This window comes from Scomber scombrus, chromosome 23, assembly GCF_963691925.1.
Source record: "Scomber scombrus chromosome 23, fScoSco1.1, whole genome shotgun sequence".
Taxonomy (NCBI): domain Eukaryota; kingdom Metazoa; phylum Chordata; class Actinopteri; order Scombriformes; family Scombridae; genus Scomber; species Scomber scombrus.
The window spans coordinates 16,457,443-16,485,318 of NC_084992.1; the positions used below are offsets into that span (position 1 = coordinate 16,457,443).

General features: G+C 42.0%; 2 protein-coding genes across 2 annotated transcripts in view; one reads left to right on the top strand and one right to left on the bottom strand.

Moving 5' to 3' along the window:
• Positions 1-580: 580 nt before the first annotated feature.
• Positions 581-27,650, bottom strand: ppp1r14bb (protein phosphatase 1, regulatory (inhibitor) subunit 14Bb). The gene is made up of 4 exons (XM_062445437.1): positions 26,884-27,650; positions 4,008-4,091; positions 3,886-3,918; positions 581-3,785 (listed from the first exon to the last, which is right to left on the bottom strand). Exons 1-4 carry the CDS (start codon positions 27,082-27,084, stop codon positions 3,717-3,719), a joined length of 387 nt encoding a protein of 128 aa, XP_062301421.1. The 5' UTR covers positions 27,085-27,650; the 3' UTR covers positions 581-3,716.
• The window catches only part of plcb3 (phospholipase C, beta 3 (phosphatidylinositol-specific)), a 62,134-nt gene continuing 56,911 nt past the window's right edge, over positions 22,654-27,876 (top strand). Inside the window, exon 1 of the mRNA XM_062445435.1 lies at positions 22,654-22,847. The gene's annotated coding sequence lies outside the window, so the exon portion shown is untranslated. The remainder of the gene's footprint in view (positions 22,848-27,876) is intronic.

Here is a 27,876-nt window from a genome sequence, read left to right on the forward strand (position 1 = left end):
GTCAATTTACTGTGGATGCAAACAGAAGTGAACCTGAAGTGTCCAAATGTTTTAACTTGTACTACATTCTTCCCAAAGCATGTGTACATGCAGTTGTCATACTGCCATTAACCACAGAGTGGCGCCAAAGTAACGCAGGGGAGCCATGTCAGTGCTAATGATGCAGTTCATATTATTTGAATAATGAGCCTTTTTAATGGCAGACATTTTGACATGTCATAGCAGGAAACCCACAGGTTGGATGGATATCAATAATAATGGATGCATTCCATGTAGTTACACCAGTTTCAGGATCCTGTTATTATAGTGTATGCTGGGTAATTGGCATGCACACTGTCATTGTTTGCATTAGTAATTACATGTGCTTTACCTGCTATGAAACAGCTGTGTAAAGACTGATAAAACATTTTTAAATACTTGCCAAATGAATAAATCATACACTCATTTATTTAAATATACATTCTGTATTTACAGATAATAATAATCTAATAAAGTGCTGCATAATTATCTATAGAGGTCTATTTAAGTTTTGTTTGAAGCAGTGAATGAACAACCACAATAACTAAAGAGAAACAATATGTCCATTTTACATGTTTTTATTAAAGTTGCATAAAAGTGTAACAAAATTGGGCAAAAACAAGACCTGTTGTTGATATTGCTACATTTGTTTGTTGGTTTGATCTAATCATTGTCCAAAAAACACCACCACTCCTCCAATCCGCATGTTTAGCTCTTGTATTTAGCCTCAATGAGAATAATCAGTATATATATTTTTTTGCAATTTTCCCCAACAGTAAAAAAACAGACTTCTCAATAACAGTCTAATAAGGTATAATCCAAACCTGGATTTAGAAATGAAAATCCACTCAAATTCAGCTACTGATTGAGTTTGCCTGGTACAATCCAACCAATCAAAATGTTTCCAAAACAACGCAGACAGCTGATCTGGAAACCCCACAAGGAAGGCAAAAGCAATCGCATCAAAATGTATCTGAATGGATTTTTTGTTCGACTACATGTTAATCCAAGGCCTGGCATCAAGAAGTGTCATGATCACAATAAAAACAGACCAGTATTCAAATGGTAAATGTAAAGAACATTGTTTATCTAAACAAAATCACTGTATCAAGGCCTAAGTATTAAACACTCACTTCTAAAAAACAAAACCCCAAAACAACAGAATCTCATTGTTTTCCAAAGAAAAAAAAAAAAGAAAAAAAAGGAGCGACAGATCACATGCCGCAGTTCTGCTCAGTAACGCATGTTTTTAAACAGTCTGCGTTACCTTTTTAAAAATGAATGTCTTTATTTGGTTTGTGTAACATAAATAATACCTAAGGCAACATCTGTTTTTAAAAAAGGAAAAACTGAAGAAAGGATGGAGGAAGAGTGGAGGGACAGAAGGATGGAAATGGATGGGAGGAGGAGGAGGAGAGAGGGGGATGCCAGGGAGAACTGACAGAGCAGCACGATAAAAATGGGCCAGTTTGGGTGTGTGTGTGTGTGTGTGTCTGTTGGTGTGGAGACAGAAAGAGGGAGACAGACGGTGACGCTCTGCTGTCACCGCAGGTGTTCACAATTGGTCACAGGAATCACAGCAAACGTTACGGCTTCTCCTATAGGCTGATGGGCTCTGGTCTCTGATCTGATTGGCTCAGGATAAGGAACAGATGACTTATTCTTGGAGATGATTGGCAGCTGTAGCGGGGAAACACACACATCTTGTGACAGCTATGGACCTGTCCCCCTCTCTCTTTCTGTCAGCGTCTGATATGTGTGTGTGTGTGTGTGTGTGTGTGTGCGTGGGGGTGTGTGTGTGTGTGTGTGTGTGTGTGATATGTGCACGTTTGTGTGAGAGGCAGCTGTGTTTGCTAACATGTTTCCGTTTCCTCCGCCCCGAGGGGTGGCTTCTGTGTGTGAGAGTGAGAGAAAGAAAGAAAGAAAGAAAGGAGAGAAAAGAAGGATGAATGCATTTCATCAGCTTCAGTTTGAAACAGTGGCCTCCCTCCTTCTATCCCGCCCACTCAGCCATCTCATTGGTGGGTTTACTGACGTGACGGGCAGAGGACGCTTCATAGTCTCCACACCAACACGGAGCTCCAAAGAGATTTTCAGAGTTTCCATGTACATGTGACCACTCTGAACTGACCTCTGCCAAACACAAAAGAATGTGCTGGACTCAATAAAAGAATAACAGTGAGAAAGAGACAAAGAGAGGGGGATGATTTAAAAAAAAAAAAAAAAAAAAAACACAAACAAGGCAGCTTTGTTTTGGGTCCCCCTGTCGGACTGTCAAGAGAGTGTGTGACAAAACGCATCCAGGAAAAAAACAACAGAAAAAAATCAACCCTAAACAACAGGAACCAGTCCTATACTAAAAATCTTCTTTCTCGTACAGAACAGCAGAATATACAGGCCATAAGAAACACTCCTATTATGAATGTTGCTGTACATTATGTAGCAACACACACACGTAGCATTTAGCAACACACAGACGTACACATGTATGTGCAGGCCGGACAGCAGTGGCTTCTACAGAGCCTCTCTTAACCACTGCACTACACATCTGAGTAGAAGGAGAAAAAAAAAACTTATTTTCAAGCACATCATCCGACCTAAGAGGATCTACTTCTACTCAAAGGAAGATCAGTGTTTTCTGTCTAAAATGAGTTGGAGCGTACGACCACCACAGCCAACCAGTGACTCTTTTTTTAGGTTCAAGCACCATTTCCAGGGATCAGATTTTCCGCTTGGAGACAGTTCTGCTGCACTAAAGATATAACATACATTATTCTTTGTGGTCAGAGGTTCAGACTTTCTTCCCAAAATGACATAGTGCAGATTTTTCAACAGATGCACACACGCACACGAAAGAACCTTTAAATGCACCACTGTAGCAAATGCCTCTGATTAAATGGGGGGGGAATTAGCAAAGATGGTACAGATCCCCCCAAAATCTGAAAGTTACTTAATAATAATTATAATAATTATAATAAAAAAAAGTCAAGTGAATATCCCCATGCCCTCAAACAGAACCAGAAATCAACAGAACAATGGTTGGTAGCTGGATCATTTACAACTTTAGACCCCTTACATATAAATGATAAACCTAAACAGTGCTTCGAGCTGATTGGCTGCTTCTTCCTCCTCTTTCAGCGTTCACCCCTCCGCTCTTTTTCTTGGCTGTCGCAGGCTCGTTCTCCTGTTCCTCTTCCCACTCTTGGCCTCTCTGCTCTCAGTAATTACGGGACTGATTTCAGCTCCACTCCTCTCCTCTCCTCTCCTTCTCCTTCATGTTGGAGGGCAGAGACAGATGGAGGGTTGGTGCGAGGAGGGTGGGAGGAAGAAGAGCTGGATGAGGAAGAGGAGTGAAACCAAACAAAGGGTGAAGGAGAGGCAGAGATGGAAGGAGAGTGTGTGCCTGGTTTGAGATGTATCGCATGTTGTTGATTTCACCCGGTAATAACGTATTTTTTAAAACTTCTTCTCTTTCCTAGTAGTTTAAGAAAGGAAGATTTATGGGGCTGTATCCAGGCAACAAGAGATGAAAATAGAGGGGTGTAAAGGAAAGAGCAGAGGGCCCAAAGGAGGAAGGAGCAGATGGAAAAAAAACTAAAACAAAAGGATGGGAAGTGGCAGGAAGATGAGAGGTGAGGGCCGAAGAGGAGGAGGAGGAAGAGGAGGGAGGACATCAGGGAGGAGGAGGATGGACACCATCATTTCTTCTGAGGCGTGGAGAGCTTCTGCATCCCTCGGATCTTGTTGAGCAGCTCTGAGACGAAGTCCTACGGGGAGACAGGAGGGACAAAACACGTGAATCCATACTTCATACATGTGGGCGTTAGAGAATCAGGGGAGGGGGAAGAAGAAAGGAAGATTTCTTACCTCAGTAGGTTTGAAACAGTCAACCAGCAACTCCTGTAAAACAAAACAAAAGGAGAGATTAAATGCTGCTCGCTGCTGTGTAAGCTTCTGAGAACCTGCATATCTTTATCTTTATTACGTACCTTGACCCTGGTTGCCCGCTCAACATCACTGGGCATATCCAGCAGTTCATCCACGTCTATCTCCAGCTCAGGAATGGCCTCCTCCTATAACACACACACACACACACACACACACATTAGTCTTTCATGTGCACATGGAAAGAAATCCTCATCCTTTCTATTCTTAGTGCCTGTGTTTATGCTCTGTGGTTGTTGTCTGGAAATAGATCAACACAGTCATTTCTGTCTCAGTCTGCATGATGCGGTACAGTGACTGTTGAACCTCTGGACACTAGAGGGCGGCGTCCGCCCATCACCCCACGTGTTGTACGAGACAGAAAAAGAGAGGAGAGACAAAGAGCGGCCGGCAAAGCACATGCTTTCATCAATGTGGAAATTTGATCAAAAGCAAATTAGATTTTTCCAGGAAAAGAAATATCTACTTTAACTCAAGATTTATTTGTTTACGTGAAAGCTTTGTGACTTTTTATAACCCACCAGAGTTTGCAACACAAAACAGCACACACTTTTCACATGAAAGTTTAAATCTAACAGGACATAACCAAAATAAATGGTATTTCTATGGTGAGGGGGTGCGATCTTAAAATTAAACACAATAGGAGACAGTTAAAGACGCAAACCTTAAAAACCTACAGTAAAACAAAGAAGAGAAGAGTAGGACCATAGTCATACAGCACTTACTGAAAGTGACAGTGTGTGTGTATGTGTGTGTGTGTGTGTGTATCTGTGTGTGTGTGTCTGTGTCTGAAAAAATGTACATTCAAAACAGGCTTGTAATTGGCAGTTTTAATGATATGTAAAAACACACATATATGCACTAATGAAGTTGACCCGTACTGTGAAAATGTACAGGTGCAGTTGCCTCTGGCGTAGAGATATATAGCCTATTAAATAAATAGAACTGTAAACTCGGTTCGCTGCAAGTTCGTCTTTGTCTCCTTCTTTCCTTCTCGCCAGGCCGTCTCTCTCTTCATCCAATCAATTCTTTCTCTTCTTCGATTAAGCTGTCGCTCTATAAAAAGCTGTTTAATAGTCCTCCCTCTCTTTCTCTGTTTCTCCATCTGTCTCGCTCACACACACTGGCTCAGTGTGTGCGTGCAACCAAAGCAGTTCACCGCTGGCGAGGACGACGACAACACACACACATACACACACACACACACACAGACACACACACACAATCACTCGTTTCCCCTCTTTTGCAGCTCAATTGCTACCCTATATTCATGTCATTCTCCAGGAATCTCTCTCGCTCTCGACCTCCCCCTTGGTTTGAGTTGCCCACACCAGCTGTCTCTGCACCTGCCCAACTGCCCCCTACTCCACACACACACACACACACACACACACACACACACACACACACACACACACACACACACACACACACACACACACACACACACACACACACACACACACACACACACACACACACACACACACACACACAGGCACAGCATGCTGTGTGTGTCACATTAGCTGAACGCTGCGTTTCTCAAATGTGAAAACTCCTCACCGCCACAGAGACGCTTGCTGTTACACACACCTCACACACATGTGGATTAAAGAATTATAGAAATGTGCATTAATAAGTCTGAGCTGGATGAAGTGTGTGTGTGCTTGTGCATGTGTGTGAGTGTAAAGGGCGGGGTATAAGGATTTAATTCTGAGCAAGACAGCCTGTATGTGCGAGATAGAGACTGAAGGTGACAGACAGACTTGCTGTCAGCAGAGTAACACACACACACAGAAAAAAGGAGACATACTGTAAGTAGCAACGCAGACAAAAATGTGCCAAAAAACTGACACACACATTAGATGAGAGTACAACATTTAACCAGCAGTAGTAGAAAAAGTACACGTACCACACAAATACACACACACACACCCACACACATAAGCTGTATTCTTACTGAACAGCAAAATTAAAGCAGTTCATACACTCAAAACACATACACATGCTTACACTGCAGACACACACACACACACACACACACACACACACACACACACACACACACACACACACACACACGCACACACACTCAGCCTGAGAAGTCTGACACAAAGACATCTGGGCTCCATGTGCTACTACACACTGTAAAACAAAAAAAAAAACCTGAAGAAAAATGCCGGAAAGAAAGGACAAGAAGACAAAGAAGCTGTATAAATAAAGAAGACGTTTCTTTATCATGACTTCTACTCAATCACAAGTTAATGAATTAAGATTTTTGTCTTTTAAATCCCCCTTCTGAATGAATTTGGCTGTAGGGTGCGAACAAAAGACAACATACTGGATTTCTTAAATGCAAATTTTTTTTTTTTAACTTTCTTACACTTCAGGTCCTGTACTGAAGCATTTTATTCCTATTTCATATGTCTGACTCATACTCATAAGTTAACTTTACCACATTAACAGCTGGTAAATATACTAAAAAATGTTAATATTAGCTTACTTGAAAATGATTTGTTAAATTTGCAAAGGGGGGAAGGGAACGCCGGGAGGAAGGAAGGGAAGAGGTTAAACAGCATATCGAGAAGAGGGAGCAGCTGAGAGAAGCTGCCCGAGAGACAGAGGATGAGGAGGGTGGGGGGGGGGGGGTGGGGGGGGGAGAGGGAGAGAAAGAGGGAGAGAAGAGGGGAGGGAGGGATGTTGAAAAAGGCCGGAAGACGGGCCACGGAGAGGAGACACAAAGAAGGCGAGGAATCACGAGGGAGGATTTCCAAAACAATCCTGCAGACTGACTGGCTGATCTAGTCTGGAGTCTGGAGGGGGGTTTCTGTTGGCTGCAGATGTGATCTGGACTAAGAAGATGGTTATGGGGTTTTGGCACACTCTGTAGGTGTGTAAACAATGCAGTGTAGTGTGGAACAAGTTAAAGTGGTCTGGAGGTAAAAGGAAGGCAGATCTGAGGACAGACACACCAAATACTGTGATTTGCGAGATTTGTGACCCATCTTCTTCAGATATCTTTCTATCATCATGCAATATATCATCATATCACACAGCTCTGATTGGCTGCGTATCAACCTATTCTATTCTGGTTTAAAAAATGAATTCAACTCTTCCTGACAAACTTGCAAATATGATTCACACACCAACACACTGAGTCTGAGACAGACACGCTGTCTGTCTGGAGGCTGCCTGCAGAGTACAGCAGAATGAGATGTGACAGTATGAGAGCAGTTTTGTGTGTACTGTGTGTGTGTGTGTGTGTGTGTGTGTGTGTGTGTGTGTGTGTGTGTGTGTGTGTGTGTGTGTGTGTGTGTGTGTGTGTGTGTGTGTGTGTGTGTGTGTGTGTGTGTGTGTGTGTGTGTGTGTGTGTGTGTGGCTCCTAGTACTATTTCTCTCACTGGGGGCTGTGTAGCAGGCTGTAGGCTTGGACAGATCAAATGCCAGATACAGCTAACTCACTGGAAAAGCAGAAGCTACACACATACTGTACACAGTGGCACACACACACACACACACACACACACACACACACACACACACACACACACACACACACACAAGTAGGTCAGCACCCTCGTATTGCAACAAAAAGGCCTATCATGGCTTCTGTAAACATTTCTGAATCTGATGACAAAAAAGTTGAAAAAAAAAAGTGATGAAGCAAAGTCAGAGGTTTCTTTAGAGAGGTTTGATCTCTGAGCAGATTCGCTAGAAAAGCTTTATCATGTGTCGACAGGATCTATTTTTCCCCCCGACTTCATCTTACAGTATCCTAACAGGCCTGACTCCGCAACTGAGATTTACTTCTTCTGAGACACACATAATGCAGTTACAGCCTAATCGCAGCGAAAGATGAAGTATGCAGATATAAAAAGAGCGTAAATCGGAGAAATTCCCAACAGTCATGAGTCAAAATGCTGACAGGATTATTTTGGACACATGGTTAATGAAACGACAATAAGGCTCCACATCCAGTGTAATAAAGTGGATGCGAGCCGATGGCTGATCGGTGCGGGGAGTTCCAGTGTAGATGTGTATGTAGGTCATTGACGCCACCTACGAGGATTACACAGCATGTCATTTAGTGATAACACACCACATAACTGATTCTTTTGATAGGATCTATGTACACAAGGGTGGTTAAGACTTTCGGAGTGAAAGCAGCGAGGAATACTGCTTCGTTTCATCCGCTTCTACGGGTCAACCGGGTTCAAAACGGACATTAAATTGCCACTTCTGCTTTCCTTCTGCCTCAGCAACAAATGGGATAAAAATAGTCGAGACTTCGGGAGGGCCGCTCGTGCTATAAAAGACAAAAACAATGTTTTGAACCAGGGGGGGATATATAGGGAGAAAGAGGAGGATGGAGGAAGTTGGAGACAAGAGGGAAGCGAATGGCTGGAGCATACAGGATGGAGGAAGGAGGAAGAAGTAGGAAAAGTAGGCCGCGTGGCTCTAAACAATGTCGCCATTCCCTCCAATTTCCCTGTGTTTGTTTTGACTCGCCTGGGACTCTTCATGCGTCCATCAGAGCAGAATATGTCAGACTCCTTTACATGCTGTTCTCATCATGATTTATTACAGGCGTGGAGATAAACTGGCTATAAAGATGAAAACCAGGTTGCATGGAATAAATTTCAAACTGATACACTGAGATGATTTGCCTTTGTCCAATCTGCAATGGGACTCTCTGTATTGGGGCCAGTCCAAGCAGCCAAGTGTTTTTGCTGAGTATTTATATATAGATGTGTGTGTGTGTGTGTATGCAGTTAAGTGTGTAGTCCATTAAAACTATTGCCCCGGGTTGGTTGTCTTGGCACGGTGTCACAGGTACAAAATATGTGTAAACGCTCACAGACACACAATCATCCATGGCTGATGTGAGCACAGGCATAGCTGACATTGTTTTACTATTACGTGCGTTTCGGTTCCCACAGCTAAAAGAACATACTGTCCAAATATGAACACACACACACACACCAGTTTGACAGCTCTACATCACTAACACTACAAAAAAGAAAGGTGCTAGTATTATAGTCTTAAACCAAAGTGAGCTGGTTAAATTTTCTATTTGCATTAAAAAAGATATTTTAATGCAGAAAGCTGGAGTGTGCTTCAATCATTTTTTTCTAATGATCCAAATCAAAAAGGACTGAGACATGAATCATTCAGCACTACTAAGAAGAGGTTCAACTTCCAACCTTTCATACACTTAAAAAAACACAAATTTCTGCTGTGTTCCGAGTCCAAGATGGTGGCGGCTAAAGGCTGAAATATGCTTCTGCAAAGATTTGCATAATTATATTTGGGTAAGGATTCACAGGAGGGGCTTTACAAGTAGCTGCAGCTCACAGAGACTTGCAGAGAAGCTGATTAGCTCACCTTCAGACTCCCATATCATATGCATGCGCAGGCCTGTGTATTATATAAACAGTGATTGATTGAGCAAGGAAGGATATGCTGGAGCTGAGAACACCCAGCATAAAACTAATAACTCCTTTATTTATTAGACTTTTTCCACATATATCGAATGTTACGGTAAGGAACAATTCACATGCACATATTGTATGATGGCAGACAATATGAAAATCTGTGGAGATGCAGAAATGGAAACATGTTTCTGTATAGTATGAGATGATTAAGCAGACTTTTTTGGACTTAAAGCTGGTAAAGAACATTAAGTTAAAGTATTTCTAAGTTAAAAGCTGAAAAGTTGCCTGCAAGCCATCTTGAGGTAGCAATCCATGAGACCCTTGTGACTGATCTTCTAATTTGGTCTGCTGTCATCTGATTAAATTATACAAATACACACACACACACACACACACACATATATTAGAGATCCAGAAACAGTGGAAAAATACTGGGCTTGAACCTGTTTCCTGTCTTGCTCTTTCCCCCCCTCTTTCTCTCTTTTTATCTTTATGTCTCCTTTGATGCCCTTCCTCTCTGGCTGGCATTAACGCTGTGTGCTGCTCTCTCATAAATCAGCCTCTGTGCGTCTGTTATAGGTCAATTCATATAGAAGCCTTTTTTCCTTATCTTCACTCAAGAGTGCAGTCTTTCAATTTGAGAGCGTGATTTATAGATTTCATTTTCAGATTTTGTTGTTCTTTCCCCTCAAACCCTGCCCCTCGCACTCACAACTGTATGATTGCACTCAGATGTATTGTTGCTTGAACAGATTTCCTGCTCTGTCTCCGTCTCTTCTCTTCGCGCTCAGGATGCTTCTGTGCGCTCATCAAACGTCCGCTCTCAGATTTCTGCTCCGCTCACAGATTTTTTTTTTGTCCGACAACCCTGTCAAAAACCCCCCAACCAATGGAAAGCCAGGTGTAATTTTTACCAATGAAATGATCTTTGCCTCCTTACACGTGCGTTCGCTTTACTTCTTAGAGCGTCCCATATGGGTGGATACTCTTTAACAGAGTTCATTCACTCCTGCCCTCTAGGGCTTTATGAAATATACTTCCCTTGCTTTCTTTGTGACTTTTTCGAATAACGGGACAGTTAATAAACATGACTCAGTGGTGGGAGTCAAGCGGAAGTCAAGTATTTGAGTGCAAGCAAACAGTTTGAGCAGAACCAGAGCGAATCTGAACGCAAACGGGAGCTATGTGAGTGTGAGGGCAAAGCATTACAGAAATCTAAACGTGGAATCAATGAATCACGCTCTCCACATGAAAGACCACGCTCTTGAATAAGAGGGGGGGGGGGAAAGCCACATTGATTTACAGCGTTTGGGCCACTCATGAGAGAATGAGAGAACGTAAGAGAGACAGAGATTCACCGTGGGGTCAACAGGGGCGAAGGGATCAGGAGATGCTTTGTGTCAGTCATCGCCTGCTGCTTTCCATCTCCTCACGTCTCACACACTTGCACACGATTGCTTATCAGGAATCTGCAGGTCTTACCATAACAAGCACATCACTACTGTCAGCTTCCCTGTTCAGCTTCACTTGCCCCCACCCCTCCTCCCCCCTCACCTCCCCCGCCTAAACAGTTTCAGAGTCACAAAAACACTCTGTTCCCAGAAAATGAGGCTCTTCTTTCTAATTCTCCTTAGCGATGCAAGGGTTAAAAAACACCAAGAGACCCCGGCTACTTCCTGTCTGGACACGTGACCTTGGGGAGATAGCGGGGGGGGGGGCTGGACAATATCTGTGGGAAGTAGCTGGCTGAGTCTGTTTGAGAGAATGTGTGTGTGTGTGTGTGTGTGTGTGTGTGTGTGTGTGTGTGTGTGTGTGTGTGTGTGTGTCAGAGAGTTAAAACTATAAGACGGCCAAGTTGACAGAATGACATTGAGAATAGTGCATTTGGAATTGTGTGTGTGTGTGTGTGTGTGTTCATGCACAATTAAGATAAGTGGTGAGTGGCTGCTGCTGTAATGAATATGTGGCCTCACAAACACACACACACACACACACACACACATACACACACACACACACACAAACACACACACACACACACACACACACACAAACCATAAACCATAAACCACAGCAATCCATAATCAATACAATGCAATGTACTTAATCCAGCCTGGAGTGTGTGTCTAAGATTTTGTATAAATTGTTGTGCACCTTTGGTTTGTGTGTGTGTGTGTGTGTGTGTGTGTGTGTGTGTGTGTGTGTGTGTGTGTGTGTGTGTGTGTGTGTTTGCGCATGATCTTCATCTCTATTGCACATCTAATCAGTTGGATGTACTTCCTCACAGGAAGAATATAATGTCCTGTTTTGAATCTGTATGAAAAACAGAGATGAAACAAAGAGCTACAGGCAAGTCAGCTGAACTGAAGTAGCCTCTTTACAGCCAGAATAACAACTAGAGAGGTACATTTGTCATATATTCCCATCTTAAACCTTCCCGAGATCATCTACATTCTTTTTCCACTGATGAAATAAGATGTTACAAACAGGACAAACTGTAAATTTCATAAAACATCAGCTTGTGAATTCATTTTTATATCCAACTCTCTGAAAAGTAGATACAAAAAAACAACAACAGAAAAAAGCCCTTACTCCATCCGACCAGAGCCTCCATCTGCTTTGACTCTGCAGCCCTGCTATCTCACTACAGATAAAATGCAAACTCTCTGTCATGTAAAGTAAAAAGAACCAGAGCCTCCAGAACCCGGTGGTAGTGATGTGATGTGGGCATGATATTGTGTCCTCAGTGCTGTGTGGGCTGCTTCAGACTCATTCCAAACCCAACAGGCTCCAAGTACACAGGACGTATCTTCATAGGATGCCAGGAAACATTCATCACTATAATTAGGACGCGAGTGCAGTAGTTTCGGTAGTTCCTGCACTGTAATTAGGTGACAATAGCATACATATATATAGCATTAGTAGAGTCAAAGTTAGGCACGGTTATATACAGTAAAGTGATATCTTAGTGGGGACATGGTTTGGCCTTGTTGGCTTTTTCTCAAAAAAAAAAAAAAAAAAAGAATTTATTGAATAAAAGTAAGCAACAATTTCCAGAGGTCATCATTTTGGTGAGGTAACGTTATGCTATTTAGCAGTTATCACGATTTGGAGCAGACTCTAAAGTCTAAGCTGCCACATGATGAAATTGGTTGGAGTGGTTGGAGCAGCTGTGGCTCCAACCACAACATCACAGAGTTCCACTTTAATGTTCACTCGCTCCACCCAGAGCACACACACGCACAGGCACACACACACACACACACAATTTGATAAAAATCTATTTGGAGAGTTAAAATGTAGACTGTCGCCCAACCTTGACCCTCCAAAAAGCTGCCCATGGTCATTGCTGCTCACTGTACGGTTGAATGATTCACACATCAGCTTGTTTGGCCTGACTGAATGGTTCAGTGGTTTCTGTGTGTTGACTGGACATGTCTGTGCTGCAGCCTCTCTGGGGAGAGACATTGTACCGGTCCCTCAGGGTCCCTCCAGCCAAGACTTATACTGGCAACCCGCGCTGTGCTGCTAGGCTGGAGCTCTGCCGCTGTATCATGCTCACTAACTGCTACACGAGAGTAACAGTTTGTACTGCTGCCCGCTCTCTCTTTCAGGAGCTGCTCCTGTCCAAGCAAACTTTTCAGAAAAAAAACTTTAACGTATTGACATGAATCAGCATCTACTTGCCATCACACAGTACAATAGTAAGGATTTAACTCTAAACACTCAGTGCTTGGCAGATTGCCATACTGGGAATGACACATTTTAAATTTTCTGGGGACCATGAATGTATACGATGAATCCATCCAATAGTTGTTGAGATATAACACAGCCATTCCTAGATCCAGGCCACTAGTGTAACAAAAAAACAACCCAACAAAACATTTTGTACATGCAGCTTCCTTCATTGTGAGAATTTGCTGCTTTTCTTTGTAGTAGTTTTAATACTAGTATTTTTTTTTCCTCTCGTGTATCAGATAAAACAATTTGATGGCATCTGTAAGGACTTTAGGAAATTGGAAATGCGCTTTTTTCCCCTACCATTTTCTTGAACACTAAATGATTCATCGATAATAATAATGGAAATAATAATTAGTTCTCATGTACTGCTCTTAATACAGATTGACAGCACACTGGCAGAGCTTTCTACACTTCTACTCTCCAAACCGCTGTGGTTTATTTGGAATTAACAGAAGAACTAAATGCTTCAGGCTTCAGGAACCACCGCAGCTTTGTAGGCAAGCTACAGAAACTCTGTCAAGAGAAAACTCCAACAGAAAAACACTGATTTGATTGGCAGGTGATCCGTAGGGACAGATAACCTGTCACTGCACAGCAACAAGTGGTTGGCACAAAATCGTAGCAACGTCTTAAGATTTTTAGCATGTTGAGTCTTGAAATTTTCAAAAAATTCAAAGCAATTTAACACATAAAGTAAGTCTCACTATTGAGGTTACAGAGCGTGTACAGACAAGATTAGGCTGATAACCTTTAACCTTTGTATGCAATTTTCATTTCACTTTTCATGATTTGCATAGAAAATGATTTAAAAGCCAGCTTTTATCCATCCTTCTTTCTCTCTCTCTCTCACACACACACACACACATACAAGAACATCCATCTCTCTTCAGCCCACATCAATCACAGAATCTCTCTTCATAAGTCCATCTGAAATATGTGAACCGGGCAACATCTCAAGTGCCCACTTTTACCCTCCACCTCCACTCTGCATGTCCTCTTCAGACTGTCATTCCTGCAGCAGAGAACAGAGGGCAGATCTGAGGAGGAAACTCTAGTGCTCCACAAATACCAACACGTACTGACATTGTTGTGTGTGTTTGAGGGATGTAGATGTATGAGTGCCATGAATAAAGTTGTGTGCAGATTAAAATAAGAATGCATCCAAACAAGAGCCCCTTTTATACAACCTGTTCAAAGCGGCAAGGTTGTACAACACATACTAGATGCCAATGCTGTTGTGTTACACCTCTGATTCCTGAAGCGCCAGATGGTTCGTTACGCAAAACCGTCAAGAGAAGTCGTCCTTGGAAAGCGGAAAAAGGGGGAAGGCACTTTTAAAAAGAACTCTACAGGTGATTGGATGAACCATCTGTCTATCACAGTCTTACTTTTGAGAGGCATCTGGATTCGCGACATCGCAAGATCACAAGAGAATCCTCATAGGATGCTGATTGGTCCAAACCACTGATGGTTCAGACACAAGTGCATAACATGAAGCCTGACAGGATGAATTCTCACTCAGGATGATCTCTGAAATCCAGCTGCCTGGCAAGGTAACAGAACGCCAGCATGCTGTCTGAAGTCACACACATGCATTATGCTGGCTTTGTTTGAATCAGTGTAAAAAAAAAAGAGAGAAGCTGACATAATGATGGGTCTTCTTTTTGGCATATTGTGGGATCTATATAAAAGGGGCTATAGATTACCATTATGGCATACTTGGCAAATACTACTGACATCCTGACATCACCAAAGGGCCCAACAATCACTTGTTCATTTGCCATGACCTTCACTGAATGACTTCTTCTTCCATTCTGGCAGTTTCAGACAAAACTGAACATTCATTCCCCAACATGATACATTCATTTCTTTGCCACAGAAATGTCCATTGTCATTGTGCCATTACTGAAATATAATCTGTGCAGATTTTAAAAAGGATTAGAGAACATTCATGCAGATCAATCATCAGCACAACCTCTGACTCCTAAAACACTGCAGCACACTGGGCTTTCTAATCAGTTAATGCTTTGGTTTGTTTCCATATTTAATCAATCATCTTACAGGATAAAAACACACACAAAGTGGAAGAATCCAGGAGATTATTTCACAGAATCAAAAACAGAAATGGTCTAAAGTCAGTGAACCTAATAAAGACACTAATTAAAGGATTAGTGGGTCGTTTCTGAATGATGTAACTAACTCGTGCTGATTCATTCATTCAACACTCCGCAATTCCAATGAGGAGAGCGAGAGCGAGAGAAAGAATGACAATCTACTGACTCTCTTCCTGATGAATCAGCGACCTGTAATTAGACTCTTTGCCCTAATATGGTCTGTTGTTCCTTCCAGCTCAGTAACTAAATCAGAGTCTTGAAGGTCACACATGTACAACACAAACTGTAGTCTGTGTATTTAAGGTTTCCCACTGAAAAACATGACATTATGATACAAACTAATTAGCCTCTTTGTACTATGATCATGATAATAATAATAATTATTATTATTATTATAATGTGACAGAAGTGACTCCCTCATTCAGCAGTTTGCTGCCAGTCTATTTGTCTATTTCCTGTCAGCTGTCTTTCCATCTGTCAGCACATCTTTCATGTATCCACAAGTTGCGATACCACGAAGGCTCAAGTTAGCTTTCACATGGCGGTGACATCATGGATGATATATGAATCACTGCACCTGTGCTCGAACCTGACAAACAGTGCCATCGCCATCAAGTAGTTCCCATATTTAAAATTCAAAAGCATAAGTCTGATATATAACCCTTTAACTTGTCTTGTCTACACATACAATATTTATACCAGTGAGAGGGAGGACCAGCTACCAGACTGTTATACACAAAAGACATTTACCCACAGTGAATAAAGCCATGCACTGACATATGCCCTCCCTGCAGTTAACAAACATCTCAACTGGCGCCTGCTCTAATGCACCTCCTGGGACTAAATATACTCCTGAGTGGATCTGTGTTACCTAACTCAACCTGCAGGCAGTTGGCATTACTTACAAAGAGACTCCACAAAAGATAATGACTCTATACCCAGCATCCATGTTAACTGCTACCAGCTCCACTCTCCACTCTTAAAAAGGAGCAATATATAAGAATTATATAAGACTTTTACTTTAAAACATTACAAATGAACTAAAATTATTAATAGAATGCTCAGAAATAATACGATGAGACTCTCCCTAACTTTTTTGTTGCTTATAACACCCCGTGGACTGATTTCTATGCTGGGAAAATCTAAAAGGATGTGACATCTATGTGAGCCTCACCTCTCTCACGTCCCCAACCCCCAAGCTGGCTTTCTTCCTATTGGACAGACAAGCTAAGATTATTGCAAAGCATGTGAAATACATTGTGACATTGCAGATTTGGCCGGCAAAGAATGCAATATCACAATTACACACATGCTGACGAAGTGTGAGCATGTGTATAAGCAACGGGACGCTGACTGCAGCTCACTTAACGACCACCGGTGTCATTAATGAGAATATCTCTATCTCATATTACACCTTTAAATGTTTATATTTGCATTATAGTGTTTATTTGTGCATTATTTCAACATGGAGACCGATAAAAACTCATTTCCAAAACTAATATCCATCTTTTCATTTAGAGGCACCATTACAGCAGCTACACCCTGGAGCCACATATAGCAATAACACTGGCCTGTACCAAACTGCATCACTATTATACCCATATTCACTTTAAAAAGCCTCCCTAAGGGTGCTGGAGCTTTCATAAAACAGCCATCAAAAGCATATCTCCCATCTTAAAATGCATTAATAAAAAAACAAAATAAAAAAAAACTGTAAATGTCACTTTGCTTAGGACCAGCAGGAGTGCTTGTCAGACACAAATCATATGATACATTGTACATCCAATTAAAGTAATGAGCTGGGAAGCAAAGGGGTACTTTTAAATCACATCACAGTCATTATGTTTATGGAGGCAAAGATATTAACAGCCTGGATATTTACTGTATGTGTGCACAAAATATACACATTTGCTCTGCAGGAGATTATGAGAAGATAAATGGCTTTTCTTGTGATATTTAAACAAGTTAATGCCTGCTCTTTGATTTGATGCAAGCTGCCAAGTTGCGTAATCAAACTCCCAACATGCCCGGCTTGACTTGTGAGCTTTAAAAGGTACAATGGTTATGTTTAAAGATTTGCTTTTAAAGCTTCACACTTGGCCGACAGCCTAACCTGTGTGACAGAGGATGGGATGATGAGCTCATCGACTGAAACACAATACTGGCAGGTTGACATGGTGGAAAGATGTGAGGCAATCATTATGTGAAAGCTGACACGTGACACAAGGATTCAGACACAACAACAAAGAAACAAAAACATGCGCAAAACATGCATACACTATTTATTAGAGATGTCCGTGTACATGCACTCCCCGGACACGTAAACCTGTACAGTTACACACTGAAACAAAGTTCTATCTACATTCATTGTGTCTCAACTAAACACAATGTGCGCGTCCTTGAGGCCTAACAAACATGTTGGCTGCATTTCAGCTTTTCATCCATCATTTGCAATCCAAGCCAATTTTTGGGATATTTTGGAGCCTGCATTGTTTACATCCATGTTCAGCTAACTCTTTCGTGCCTTTTTCTGGCACACTGCAGCGTTTTCTTGGTGCGCTACCAACACCAACAGTCGATCAGTGGAATAGGGTGAACTGTCTGTAGCAATGTTGGCTATATCGAGTCGTCCTCATCCTGGTGTGCATACATGAGATACAAATAAAACAAGCACCTGCTCTTAAAAAACATGCTGCATATCACTACAATAGGTCAAAAAAGTAATGAGAATATAGTATAAACCCAAACACACTACATACAGAGCTTGGAGAGCTTGGAGCAATACTGATATTTAAAGTTTTATTTTAAGTTACATTTTTTATCATTTAAGAGTTTGATCTGGTGTCCTTGTCAGCTAAATTGCCGAATTAGCCAACGAACCCATCACCCAAAAACATTCCTTTAACTCTTATCCTAACATTAAACCAAACCTGACTCATATGTTTAAAATAGCCTCCAAAGTTTTTTCAAGTGTGCAATTACTTGTTGAGGTCATGACGGGTGAATGTGCGTGTGTGTGAATCAGCAGGTGTATGCTTTTAGGGGAAAGTGGTCTGTTCATATTGTTCATTAATCTATGCGCTATGAGTCTTTGTCTCACCCCCCCCTCACCCCTTTATTTTAGCTCACACACACTTCCTGTGACAACATGCGTAAACATTCCACTCTGTGACTAACATCCCTCTACATCCCTCTTTCTCCATCCATGCCTTCTCTCACTTGGCGTTCTTCACTTCCTTCCGATCTTACTCACACACACACACACACACATACAGACACACCAACCAAAAACAAACGCTTAAGTCTCCCTTACTCACAATATTCTATTCTTTATTCTCTCAGTCTTAAAAACACTCAAACACTCAGTCAGTAGGTCAGACGACATTGAACCACATGTAACATATTAAGCGCAAAGTGTGTTAATGTGTGTATATGGTGTACGTGTGTGTGTGTGTGTGTGTGTGTGTGTGTGGGGGGGGGGGGGTGTTTACAAAGACACACTAGAGTCTTTCACTCCCGCTGTGTAACAACCACTCTTTGTAGTCATCCTCTTACACACACTGAGTGAAACAGGGTAATGCTGATTGGTATTCAGACCTTTAAGTGTAAGGTTAGAGATAAAGTTGTGCGCTTTGTGTGTGTTTTTGTACATGTGTGTCAGTAAATACAATCCAGAGCTATGAAATTACAGCTGTTCCCACTGTGAGGCTTCCCTTCACACACTTCCCTGAATGCCTCTCTCTCTCTCTCTCTCTCTCTCTCTCTCTCTCTCTCTCTCTCTCTCTCTCTCTCTCTCTCTCTCTCTCTCTCTCTCTCTCTCTCTCTCTCTCTCTCTCTCTCTCTCTCTCTCTCTCTCTCTCTCTCTCTCTCTCTCTCTCTCTCTCTCTCTCTCTCTCTCTCTCTCTCTCTCATAGACACACAACATCCGGATGCATGATGTTTTTTTATTGACCTGTTTACCATGACTTGTGTTTGTACCCATGACTTCATTTAACCGTCTGTTGTTTGAGATGATAGCACACTCAGAGTGAAAATAGGTGGCAACATAATTGAGGAATAAGCTATTCACTTACTTCCTCACATGGACAAAATAAAGTCACAAAGGCATGTTGTTAAAAACTGTGTTGTGCAGTAGCATGTATGTTGTTGTGGAAAATATTAACAGTGACATTTTTTGTGTCAAATCTTTGTGGGTTTAGCTCAGAATTGTATTTTTACACTTCAGTGTTCAGTGGAATAGAGAAGAAATGTCAGCAGGAATGTATTAGTAGTACAAACCTGATTCCATCTGACGCATTCATTCCAGTAGGCGGTTTCACAATGGTACAATGTTGTCTGAGGGTAACGATCAGACTAACAAACTTATAAAAAAGAGTTTTCAAATGACATCAATTGTAAACTGGTGAGTCAACTGAATATGATAATATATAATATAATGGCTTCATCATGTGTACCATAGAGGGTTAAAAGACAAAAGTTCTTGTATGAAACGCAGAGCTGATACATTAGCATATATTTTTCTGCTGTTTCGTCAACTCAGGCACAGTCAGCATTTGCTCACATGGCTGTTCGGACACTTGGAAAAATCCCAACAAAAAATTCCCATAAAGACCCAAGAGGAGGAGGAGGAGGATATACGCTCTACTGGCCTCTGACACATGTGAGGAATCCCAGAGAAATGAGTGTGACACCATGTTCAAACCATCTCAGCTGTGGAAAATAACACACAAAAAAAGCATCTACTGTAAAAGCAAAATTGCAACAAAAAAAACACGGAACAAACTGTCCTCATCGTGGTGCACAAGCTACTTCACTGCAAAGTCACTGAGTCACTGTATTGAATGGCTGATCTAGTGCTGCTGCAGTTAGGAGGGAAACCTCTGTCATAACTATTATCATTTCTAAGTGTATATAGCATGAAAAAAAACAGAGGACACATGTTACAAAAACACTTTCTCCCTTTCTGGCATCCCTGTCCACTCCTACTACTTTTTCCATCCGCTCTCGTTTTCTTTTCCCTCTCTTCCCTCTCTTCCCCCCGTTTATTGCATTCCTGCTCACCAATCCTGCCTCTGTTCCCACTCGTATCCTCATCTGTGTGTGTGTGTGTGTGTGTGTGTGTGTGTGTGTGTGTGTGTGTGTGTGTGTGTGTGTGTGTGTGTGTGTGTGTGTGTGTGTGTGTGTGTATCTGTGTGGCCACGTAGGACTCTGGAGTTTGGGGATTGGTCTGCCCGCTCTCGCTCTACTGTTAACTGTGTGGCTACTCGTCAGCTCTGCTATAGAATGAGAAGAAAACCGAGCGTACTGAGGCTAAGTCAGCTTACTGGCAAATAAACATTTAACAACCCAGTTACCATGGAAATAATACCAGGGCTGGAGTGAAATTTGAGTGTTTTTTTTTTTTTTTACTAGAAGCGTAGCTGTAGAGTCGATGAGTGTAACCCCCACTTCTCTTTTCCCTCGAGTAAAGCTCAGACTCACTTATCACCTCATATACAAAGCCAGTAATAGAGTGAAGGCTCAATAACAACAGAGAGAGAGAAAGAGAGACACCCGGATCCAAACATTTCCTGCCTGTTAAGTATTTTATTTTGAAACGCAGCAAGATGGCTGGGAACTGTGGGATTTGGAGGCAACCAGGACAAAACCAGGGAGTGTTTCTGTAACAATGGAAATGCCACATTAACATACTGCAGGTATTTAAAGCCTCACTAATATAATACCTGAACGTATCCTGCATTGAAAGAGGATAATAAGACCAGGGCCTTTTTGGAAATGATGTCATTTTACTACCCTTTTTCTTTTTCATTAAAATGGACATTTTTCCACTGCATGGTTAACCACCCCTTCTGAAAAAAAGCACATGTCCTCCTCCCTCTGCTGCTGATGTGATTCACTGCCTGCAGGTACTGCTGGTAAGAGGGGGGAGGGGCTGGTTTGAATGGGGGGGGGGGGTTGCTTCTGTCTCAGCTAGTAGTTTACAAGAACTTGACTAGTTTTAAGATTTGTAGCTGAACAGGATACAAACAGAAAGCATGGGTTTTAACAATTAACTATTAGCTCGACAAGCACGCTGCGGTTGTGTAGAACAGAAGTAATGTGGAACTAATTGTTGAGTAAAACTTCACCTGGTTCATTGTCTCAAGTTAACTGCTGCTTCTTTGTTCTGCTGTCCACTGTGTGTGTGTGTGTGTGTGTGTGTGTGTGTGTATGGTGGAGGGGCCCGAAACCCCGTCCTCAGGCAAACAGACACAGAGCAGAGGAGAGGTTAACACAATGACCATGAATGGAACCTAAATGTGGTAGAGAAACCTTCAGCATAGCTTTCTTCCATTGAAAAAAAAAACGCTTATCATCTTATCATCGTCAATGTACTTTTCTGAAAACATAAATTAATCTGAGCCACAGGATGAGCAACTAAACACACCCCGGCTGTTTTTTGTTGAGAGCACCCTTCCTGGGGCACACTGAAGAATTTTACCTTGATAACAGCATTTAAGCCCTGCAGCTTTAGTGAGTGCTGGCATTGAATTACTCTCAACTTCACTGCAAATATGTTTTTCTATGTTTAGCCGACGGAATTGAAACTTATACTCACTATATATAATTTATTAAGAGGTATCCTTTATCTTCCTATAACAACTAAATCTCCTCTGTGTGTTTCAGGCTGGATCTCTGTCTCAGTTTCTGAGTGTCAGATTGTGAAGGTCCAATCTGGTGAATACGTCACACTGCAGTGCACCAACATATCCAAATATGATTCTGTGACCTTCTGGTTCAGACTGAACAGAAACAAGCTCTGTCTCTGTTATGTGCAGGTTTGACAGTAATATGATGTGATGGCTTTCAAAATGGAAAATTTGACATTGGATCAAACATCTCCACTCTCTCTCTAAAGAATCAAACAAGTGGATTTAACTGACTCTGGACTGCATTTATGTGGATTTTACTCAAGTGGACAGTTAAATGTATGACCTTTTATGACTATAGTTGGAAATATTGACTTGGGATTTGGGAATGAAGCACTTTTCATGATATTGATTACCGTTTAAGAATCAGTTTTATGATCAAAGTTGTCTTAAAATGACAAAAGTAAGCAGTAGATGAAGTAGACGTAGTGTTCAACGATTCAAGTGACCTTAAAGAGAAAGTGAAACTATTAAAAACGGCAAAGGATAGGGACTTGGAGCTGACAGGAATTATTAAGGAGACAGAATGGGCACAGATGGCTGTGGAAAATATGATATAGCTAAAAGGGTATAAAAGTAAAAGGATTCATTCTCAATTACTGAAGGAAACTGTCACTTTGATGGAACCAATACAATCTTGACGAGTGAGGAGAAATTTCCTCTTGAAGAATGCAGACTTAGCAGAGCAGCTGAGAGCAGGAACAGCTCGGCGCTGCCCAGCAGGCCTTCTGAATTCAGCACAAGGCGACTGAGGATAAGAAGACCTTTTTGAACATGGGAGTGAAACACCTGTTGCTGTTTTTCATCTGTGCCATCAAAACAACTGAGGACGGCAATGGAACCAGTTTTTCAGATTTTTGAGCTGTTCCTGTTACCTGCTCTGTTCTTCAAAAACCTTCAAGACTGTGAGTAGAAGAGTTATAAGAAAGAGAGTTAAGAGATGAAATGGAATGACGTGGCCTATTTCTGCTGTACTAAATTTATAGCATTTAGTATTTCTTTATAGAAGTAGTGTCCTCTCGTCAGTGAGGTAAAAGTACAGATTATGTGTGACTAAGTAAAGTCCAAAGGTCAAGGCTCTTTCTGGTTGGTCTGGACATGTATCTGGCAGCAACAGTATATTTGCAGATTAAACAATTACACAGCAACCACAACAACTGTTATAATGAGCGAAGAGCTGTTGTTAACTAAAGTATGTTTTCTTTGTATAACTAGGTCAGGTCAACAGGGGTGCTATTAAAAAAGTAGTGGGGAAAACTTTAGAAAGACGACAGTTAAACAGCTGAATGAATCTTTTCCATAACAGTCTACATTTTGATTAGAAACCTGTATTGTAGAAAAATAGGCTGGCTAGTTGTGACCACTTTAATGTGAGGGCTGGTCTGGACTCTGGATCCTGGGTACCACTGTCCATACGGTGCATCATCATCATCTCGGGAAATGATGCCTGAAACAGTGTGACTTACACAACATGTTCTCTAACTTGAACTAAATATGTCTGACCATGCTCTCCAGAACGACACACTGGAGCGTTTTCAAATCAATGGCCAGTAATTGGCAAGGCAATATCATGAATGGACACCATTTTTATTACAAATTATGTGACAACACTGGTTGGTTGGTTGGTTGGTTGGTTGACCGCTAGATGTCATCTGTCACTTTAACACAATACGCCAGTTATGGACATCTGACATTACAACCTATTGTGTCGGTTTTTTGGGAGGACAGTCTGGACTTACATGGTGTCATATGAAACACATGTATGTCTACCACAATCACAATCAGAAAGTATATGAGCGACCAAGGAACCAATTGAACCCATCGATTTTCCAAAATATTTCAAGAACATAATGGACAAGATAAGCAGTTATGGGTGACCTCATGACTTGGGTCACCCTTTGGCCAGGGTCCAAGATATCTGCTTGCATGCCAGCGCTACAGGATCCTGTTTCCCTAAACCATTCAACGCGGCACATCTCAGCAGCCCACTAGTTTATAGGCATGCCACATAACCTCAACATCCGGAGTTATGTATAGAGTCTGGCAGTGGATCTGTCACATGTCATTCCCTGTCTCCCTCTCCCCTCATTTCCTGTCATTTCCCAGCTGTCCAAAAGAAGGCATGAAATTCAAATAGATCTTTAGAGTCTAATGGACTACTGAGGCTTTCTATGGATCAATTGTTATCAATAAGTTGGGAAATGTATTAAATGCCTTGCTTGTAAAATGTAATTACAGCAATATTTTAGGATAATACATAATATGAATTAACTGAGGTGTAATTATCTCTGTCACTTAACTGGAAAAGAACAGAATCCACGATGAAGTGAATTGAATCCAACATAAACAGTTAACAAGCCTTGTTGCCATGGAATCATACTCAGGCTCCGCTCCTCACTATTACCCATAGCAACTCTGACTGATAGGCTGACTAAAGCGGTTGGATGAATATCTGACACGCTGGCCAGCAGAAATGACTGGCTGAGTGCTTGTGGCATGTTTAAAGGGATTATATGAATGGGAAAATAGCTCATTATGAATTCCCTGCTGAACAAACTCCATGCGGTTTTATTAATAGTAGAAATATGCAACCAAGAAAACAGAGAGTATGGAAATGAATGAAGGGCAACATTTTAAAACCTGGATTGAGACTCGAGTCAGAGCAAAAAGACAGACATGGCGGCGAAAAGGAGAGAAAGGTAAAAGAAGAAAAAGATTAAGGGAGGTGTAAGAAATCCCACGCCACATGTTCCTCGTCTTTTGTGAGACAACAGGGTTCTTCCACTACGTGCTCTGCTCCCTGACTGGCTAAAGCCACCTCTCCGGTTACAGTGTTTAGTAGCACGTGCTCCACATTTCCCCGTCTAAATGAGCCCAATGTGTCTCCATCAGTGAACCGACTGTAAATTAATCTCTTTGTTGTCTAACAGCCTCAGCAGGGAAGGATCGGGACAATGAAAAGAGGGGAACTACTGAGGACAAATGCCCCAAAATAGGCATCATCATTAGCGAGGAATGAGAGATGTGTGTCCATAAGTGTAAAATAAATCATTCATCTCATCTGCTCGTGATCTGACCATAATAAATCCTTACAGACCTCAGGTCTGCCTGGAAACATCAGACACTGTCTCTGAGCGTCCATTTGTGAGGTTTTTCAGACTTTTTCAGACTACTTTGTCAAATAAAGTATCAATATAACAAAGTGTGCATGGCTGAAAGATGGATGTAGAATGAGAGGGAATAAATGAATGAATCTACACTGAGTAAGAGAAATATTTGTCCTTGAAGTCCAGGGCCGCACAGTAGCTTAAAAGTAAATTCTTATTTCAAATTGTAAAAAAAGATTGATGTGCAAAGATCACTCATACAACATACTGCACAGATTTTCTCCTGAAGTCATTCACTCATACTTTTCTGACGGCACAGGGCTCTAATGCATGGCATATTAATCCATTATTGGCAAACAATCAACGCACATTGATTTTAAAATCCTCTCTGGACCATTTAATCACCTTTACTGGCATCTGAGTCTCTGTAGTATGCCTGCCACTTTGCTAGAAGATATCCCACTCAGATCTGCTGTGAAATCTCAATAAAGTTTAGACACTAAAGACGCTGTGTCAATTATCAACCTCTCCTGAGTCTGTTTACACACATGCTTATTGTCTGGTTAGTTACAGTTTGACAGTTGATTGGATTGTGCAGACAGGTGTCCTTAGGTGACTCCAGTGTTAAGAAAGTTTTGATAGCAGGGACTGGAGAAGGTGCTGTACATCACTAATATAAAGAAGAAGGGAGCAAAAATTGTCATCTATTGCTTTTGTAACGTGTTTTCTAACGTGATGTAATGACAGTCCAGACTTTTCTCTCCGCTAGCCTACTAGGAATTCTCCAAACCCGTTAAGTCGTCGTATTCCTCACGCTAGGAATAGAATGTGGGTCAATGCCAGCTCAGTAGAGTCTACATGAGCTTACCAACTACTGACGCCAGCAGCTACACCACAGCTGCCGCCAGGTTACGTTATCATGACCATGACCAAGGGGTTTGATGTGTGCCAGTGCAGAGGGGTCTCTAAGGTTATCTACCACTCATGGTTATGCACAGTCATCAGTACAGGAGACCCCTCGACAAGATGTATCACCGGAACCCCCTGCCCAAACTCATCAGTAACACCTCATTTGTCCCATGTTTGACCCCCCACCACCACCGGAGAGAAAGTACCCCTCTGTTACCACCTGCTCACTTTTTGTCTGAAATTAGAGGAGACATGAAAGAAGGGAGGGGGGGGGGCATGCAACACTCAGGCAAAAACTATTTTTTCCCCTTCTTCGTTTCTATATGGAACTAATACTATTAAAATGTGATGCTGTTAATTTATTTTTCAACTCAAAACTGTTCTATGGCAGCTGCATAATGAAAAAAGTACTGATATGAGTGGTAATTTCCAGCCTGCCATTAAAATTGCATGAAAATGAATTCACAGGTGTGCTCTGCAACAGTTTCAGCCAATCAGAACAGAGAGCAGAGGCTTCATGATTTGGCTATAAAGCTCAATAGGCTTTAATAAGCCTACCTGTGGGTGTGCTGCTGAAGTTGAACCATAGAGAATTAATGAGAGTGATGTATACGTCTAATGTGAATTCATTCTTTTTCACGTGTTTACATTGTTCTCTATTGTTTCTGGTCTTCATTACTTCATCTTCCAGCATATGGTCCGGTACTATAAGCTATAGAACAAGCGAGGCTAGGCCAAAAGCACTGACAAAGGGCCTATTAATATTTCTTTATCAACAGTTTGATTTTGGACTGTGCTGACAGACAAGACCCGGAGCTGATAAACACGCCTTATTAGGTTCTACCACAGAGCCCTATTACTTAGCAGGGCCGACTAATCGATATGTTCGATCGGTTTAGAGGCCGGTTATTGTTAGGGTCTTTACCTCACAGTCGTAGAGGTCCGTTAGCTGGTCGATAATCCACTCCTCCAGGTTGAGTCTCTTCCTCAGCTCCTTGCGGTCGTATTTGACGGTAACTCGTCCCTGCTTCCTCACGGGTATCTCCGGTTCCTCCGTGGTGCCGGCCGGCGTCTGGAAGTATACCCGGGGTTGAGGGCTCGTCTCCGGGCTTGTTACAGCAGCCATGGTCGCTCGCTATGGGGGAAAAAATAATGCCAACCCCCCCAGGAGGTGTGGAAGTGTGAAAGGGGCGACGAAAAAGGAGCCGAAGAGGTGTGCGGACGTGCAGGAGGTTCGCTTCCCTGCACTGGAAAAAAAAATCCTGACTGATAAATGTGTGACTTGAAATCCCCCGAAGAACAACGCTGGACCTGATGCTTTTGTTGTCCAAAACCGGTCAAAGGGACATTGGCAGTGGTCAAATCGCCTCCACAAGACTAGTGAGCGATGGATATGGCGAAACGTAAAGTGTAACCGGCTTATTGGGCTATTTACAGCATGCAAACTCTGCTTATATAAAAAGAGACAGCAGCAGTAGCGGAGCCGGCCTCAACTCTTCATTCAGTACAAAGAGAAATCACACGTCTCTCTCTCTTTCTCTCGGTCCCCACGAGAGCTGCGTGCGCGCACTCTGGCTGGACTGGAGCGCATCCGACGTAGCGCGACTGGGAAAAAAAGGAAAAACAAATGTAGATGTTTTTCCCCCTACTTTCGAACCGGGTTCAGCCTCTCTCTTTTTTACAACTCCTGTCCCCATATATGCATTATCTCCATCCCCTCTTTCCCTTAAAGTCTCCTATCACACAAAAATGTTTTGTTTTTTTCCTCCTTGTTCCTGCGGTTGAATGTTTGAGCTTCACTGTGCAGAATGATGCCCTATGTGCAGAGATTGTTTTCACATCTGCTGAAAGTGGGAAGTTTCTCTATGTAAAAATCCAATTTAAAGGGGATGGACCTTTGAGCCTCCAGTGCACAAAC